This window comes from Monopterus albus, unplaced genomic scaffold (assembly GCF_001952655.1).
Source record: "Monopterus albus unplaced genomic scaffold, M_albus_1.0 scaffold49.1, whole genome shotgun sequence".
NCBI classification, from domain to species: domain Eukaryota; kingdom Metazoa; phylum Chordata; class Actinopteri; order Synbranchiformes; family Synbranchidae; genus Monopterus; species Monopterus albus.
The window spans coordinates 2,199,580-2,204,380 of NW_018127929.1; the positions used below are offsets into that span (position 1 = coordinate 2,199,580).

The 4,801-nt window shown below is 40.8% G+C and overlaps 2 protein-coding genes across 3 annotated transcripts in view; both read left to right on the plus strand.

The window, feature by feature from the left end:
- Positions 1–1,120, plus strand: part of tmem141 (transmembrane protein 141) — a 1,735-nt gene extending 615 nt beyond the window's left edge. The window contains exons 3-5 of one of the 2 annotated variants that reach the window (XM_020600930.1): positions 350–433; positions 543–653; positions 1,030–1,120. In XM_020600930.1, coding sequence (XP_020456586.1) covers positions 350–433; positions 543–653; positions 1,030–1,091 — 257 coding nt within the window. In that variant the 3' untranslated portion in view covers positions 1,092–1,120. Of the gene's footprint in view, positions 1–349; positions 434–542; positions 694–1,029 lie in introns of both variants that reach the window. The other variant, XM_020600931.1, reaches the window with a different exon arrangement.
- A 3,183-nt stretch (positions 1,121–4,303) lies between these two features.
- sapcd2 (suppressor APC domain containing 2) overlaps positions 4,304–4,801 on the plus strand; it is an 8,527-nt gene continuing 8,029 nt past the window's right edge. The window contains exon 1 of the mRNA XM_020600938.1: positions 4,304–4,782. Coding sequence (XP_020456594.1) covers positions 4,490–4,782 — 293 coding nt within the window. The 5' untranslated portion in view covers positions 4,304–4,489. The remainder of the gene's footprint in view (positions 4,783–4,801) is intronic.

Sequence of the window (4,801 nt, forward strand, 5' to 3'; positions counted from 1 at the left end):
GAGAAAAAAGTCAGTGAAACTACAGACAACACATAATTTTGACTAATGTATACCACAGGAGGGAGCAGTATTCTGCCAGTGTTTCTGGTGACAACAAAGCAGGAAAGCCTACAGAAACTTTGAACAATGTCCCTTTTAAAACACCAGAAGGAAGCTAATTTTGTGAAAAACACTGCCACTGTGTTAAAACAAATGACTTGGGATGCTGTAGAGCTAAAAAAAAAAATAAATGTTGTTGATATAGACAGAATCACTGAAGTTTTGGTTCTTCATTCTGGCTGCTGGATGATTGTTCGGGATTCAATGAAGCATCAGTGTACAAGATGTGTTGTGTACTATATGCTTGCAGGTGCTACAGGTTGTTTTGCCATTCAGATGGTTTTACAGAGGAAGGTTCCTTACCCTCTTCAGTGGAACCTGCTCATTTCAGTTGGTGAGAGCTGATACATACTATATGCTTTCAGTGGGTACTAACAGGTATCACTACTGTCTCTGCAGCCTCTGCTCCTCTTCTTTGTAACCTCCCTTCTATCCTCTCTCAGTGGCAGCATCGGTGGGCAGTTATGCAATAACTCGCTGGGAAACCCAGAAATGCTCAGACCTCTGGCTGCTACTGGAGACGGGTGAAGTTCCAGACAGATCACCGCCACGGGGTGAGTATAGTGTGTGGCTTATGGAATATGAATTTTAATGGTAAATGGTCTTAAATGGTCTTATACTTGTATAGCGCCTTTCTATGCTTTTACAGCACACTCAAAGCGCTTTCACATTATTCGGCCATTCACCCATTCGCACTCCCAAGCACTCACGCATTCACACGGTTAGGAAACGACCCGCTCTACCTCCTGAGCCACAGCCGCCCCCCAATGGTCACAGTGGTCTTTTTGGATAATGTGAAATGCAGTATTAAAGGAATGTATAATTGCTCTTTTGTTTTGGTCTCAGTATTCTTAATAGATTTGTATGTGCCAGCTCTGTTCTTTAGTCAGACGTTTATGCTTTGCTTACCTTTCTGTGTGTTTCTTTCAGTGCCTAAACCAGAGGAACCAAAAGGTCCTGGGAAGACAAAATATGGTGATGTGATGGAATGAATATAATTTAAAATAAATTTGTTTAACTACTGTGCATATCTACTTTTTTTCTAAAATGTGGAGATAGTCAGATAAGCTATTTATTACAACAAAACAGTCAGTATTCACCTTTATTTCTTCATTAGACACATGAATCAAGTGTCATGTTTTTTTATTTTAGCTCCTTTTGAATTTCATAACAGCATTAACATCAGATGTTAAGCTTGTGATTTGGTGGTATTACAGTATATGGATGTCTATTTGACATGCACTAGAATTATCACTGCACTGCTAAAACCAGAGACTAGTTTTCACTGGTCAACCAACCTGGTAAATGACCAATCTGTTTTCAAGCTTTATGATCTAAATTTATGTTTTAATCATGTATGCTTTGGACTACAGAGAGCACATTGTGGTGGAAGGAGACATCTTTTTAAACAAACAATATTAGCTATGAAATAAAATGTGCAGGGCAACAGTTTTAATCCACATGAAATCAGTGCATTTAAATCCTGTGTGGACATTTTGCATCTGTGCAAAATTTTAATTTTATGACATTATAGGCTCATTTAGAAGCATGGCGGCATAAGCAATAGATTTGCAAATTAGTTTTGATAGAGTGCATGCTCATAAAATTCCAGAAATATTCATGTCAGCATAGTAATGCATTTACCCAGTGTTCCATACAAGATCCACCCACATACTGTATGCCACACAGAGGGGAATACTGTTGATCCCAGCTCGGCAAGTATCCAGATTCAGAGGTATTACCATTTTCAAAATCTGCCATGTCCCTGTAAAAATATCAGTAGTGTGGATCTTTACCACATAGACATATAACATGACCAGCACTCATCCCCTTCACATACACAGGTGCTATCAGTTGTGTCATTTCAGCTTGTTGAGTATTAAATGGAAGTCAAGTTCCTTTAAAAAGCTGTGGCCACTTGCCCTTTATTCCAGCTCATACCCACAACTGTTTCAAATGGTACTTGTGAATACTGCTTTAAATATATGTAAACAAAATGTTTTATTTTTAAAGTTTTGAATCAATGTACTAAGCACCATCAATACTGAATTGTGTTGCGGCAGTGAACACGACCACCAAAAGAAAAATGCGATTATGATTACATTCAGCTTTCTTTTAACTGCACTTTGACTGTTTACGTGCATAGTTGAACAACTTTATACAATAAAGTGTTAGTAAGATCAGTTCTGCCCCTTGCAATACAGGCTGTTGAAACAGAGTCTTTTAAGCATGTTTTAGCACCTTGAGTGAATGGAGTGACTGAAGTCCAGGCCTGTGATTCATGAGGACAAGCCAAATAAATTCTGAGAACTGAAAACAGGAGCTTACACCAGCACGGTGGGAAATGTTTACAGTTTGTGAAAGAAAAATGTCTGAAATGTGGAAGATTTTTGTTTGGTTGAGTATTCCTTTTTACTCTCCATCTCTGTGCGGCCTGAAACCACCCCGACTTTTGATTTCTCTCACTGTCATCTTCCCACTGACTGTAATTCAGATTTGATATAACACTGCCAAGATTCAGGGTTCATGAATTGAATGAGCTCTCAATTTCTTTGTCACATACACAGTGCTACTGCCGGGAGGGGGAAGACTTAGAGAAATAGAAGAAACAGGAGACAGTGTGTTGTGAGAAGATTGATTGGCTAGTGGAGTCCAAAACAAACAATGTTATGTACTGGCCTTTTTTACGCTTGACAATCACTGACATGCTTTATAAAGTCTACATAGTATATGTGTGTGTGTTTGGCTGTTTTGTGCAGCAGCAGCAGTACGTGTGCGTGACAACATGAGAAAAGAGTGCTCAGTTGTCTGACCCTTTGTCTTTCATTGGTTGTGTAACAATCAAACCTGAAATGCAGTAAAAAAAAAAAAAAAGTTCCCAGCATTTTTGCAATTCTAAGCGGAAAAACCTGAAACAGTACTACTGAGTATCTGACCATCTCTCGATAACCTAGGGCAATAATCAATTCCCACAAATTGATGTGTTAACAAGAACACGGGTGTGTGATCGATTGTGAGAGGGATGGGGAGTACATATGTTTGCTCTGAGGGGATTTATTGATCGTGCATCCTATCTTGCAGGGTCTGTAGTGCATTTGTGAAACATAGTAGGGGAAATATATGACTCAGTATCTGGTCTGACAGGGAAAATAATACTACACTTACATAGGCAGGCAAGTTACAGGGCGCCCTCTGTGACAGTGTGACAGTATCTTCAGCATGATGACGGAATGTACGTACAAGACTGGGCAGGTCAGAGATAAACATGGGTCTGGGCAGGAACAGAGAGTTTCTCAGTGTGACTCATCGCTAAAGAAAGAGAAACAAAGAAAGTGTCACTGAAGTGGAGAAACGGCTCTGACTATGAAAGATTTAACTGGTGTGCAGGGAAGTGCTGAAGAATAAGTGCAGCTTTTCAAACCTGACAAATTCTTGATATGTCATGTTATGTAATATCAAAGTTGATACACGAGGAAAGGATGTTTTGAGTGAAACATAACTGGCATTTCATTTATTTGATAGGATTGTTTGTTGCCATTAAATGTCATTGCCATGTCCATAACAATGTGAAGTAGACAGGTTTAGTGATGGAGCTTACAACTGGACCAAGCAGATACAGAGATAAACACAACATGAACACCTGCAGGACAATAATCATATAGCCTAATAAATGTCATCTTTTTTTAAAATGCATTCTACTGCAACAAACAAGGTTTATAAGCATCACACTAGCTCCACTGTTACTTAGACTGCTGTACATTGCATAGGCGTCTCTTTGATTTCCCTTTGTGTAATGACTGCTATGAACAGGAGGAATGAAAACAGCAAGCACAATCTCTTTCAGTGTACACTAGGTCACCTGACCTGTTTTCTGAGCTCCTTGAAAAATTGTGAACCTATCCTTTAACCACAGTGTGAAAGGCTTGGAGTTGAAACAAAAACCTGTTCCCCATGAGGAGTGTGTAAGCTGATAGTGCACCCAGCGCTTTCTGGTTAAGGGGATGGGTATAATAATATCCAGGCTTTATGAATAACGTCTCAGCATTAGTAATAACAAAAGCACAACTCAAACTGGAGCCTACCTCAGGCCTGCACCAATGAGCACTGAGCTCATGCACGCCGCGGCCAATGGCTGGTCTCGGGACGGTCGTGCACAGCCATTTGAAGGGCGGTCCTCGTAAGTGAAAGGAAAGTATGGATCTCTGAGGAGCTTAGGTGGGAAGAAACACTCCGAACAACATATGTAACAATGTAAGTCTTCAACAAGATATGTATTTACCGAACATTACTCTTATTATTCTTTATATTCAGCTCTGTGTTTTCTTAAGTTTCTTAGCGTGTGTTGGTGTGTTTTTGACTGATCACGTCAGTGGAGATTATCAATACTTTCATGGCTTTGATAGCGACTGACCAGGGCTGCAAACTGAATGGGGCGTCGGGGATTTACGGCAGAGTTGGGCCAAGAAAAGAAGTGTTGCAAGGCAAGGCGGAGAGCTGTAGCGCTGGCCAAATGCAGCCAAAAGACACAGAGTATTCAACAAATGGTTTGCCCAAAGCTTTTCTGCACAGCCTGAGGACCCTGTTTGACATTTTGGATGATAGTGGACGGGGATACGTGCACATCTCGGAGATTGAGACCCGCTGGCAGGGCGCAGACACCCGGGACCTGCCCGGCGGGGTGCTGGGCTGCCTCAGGAGGGTC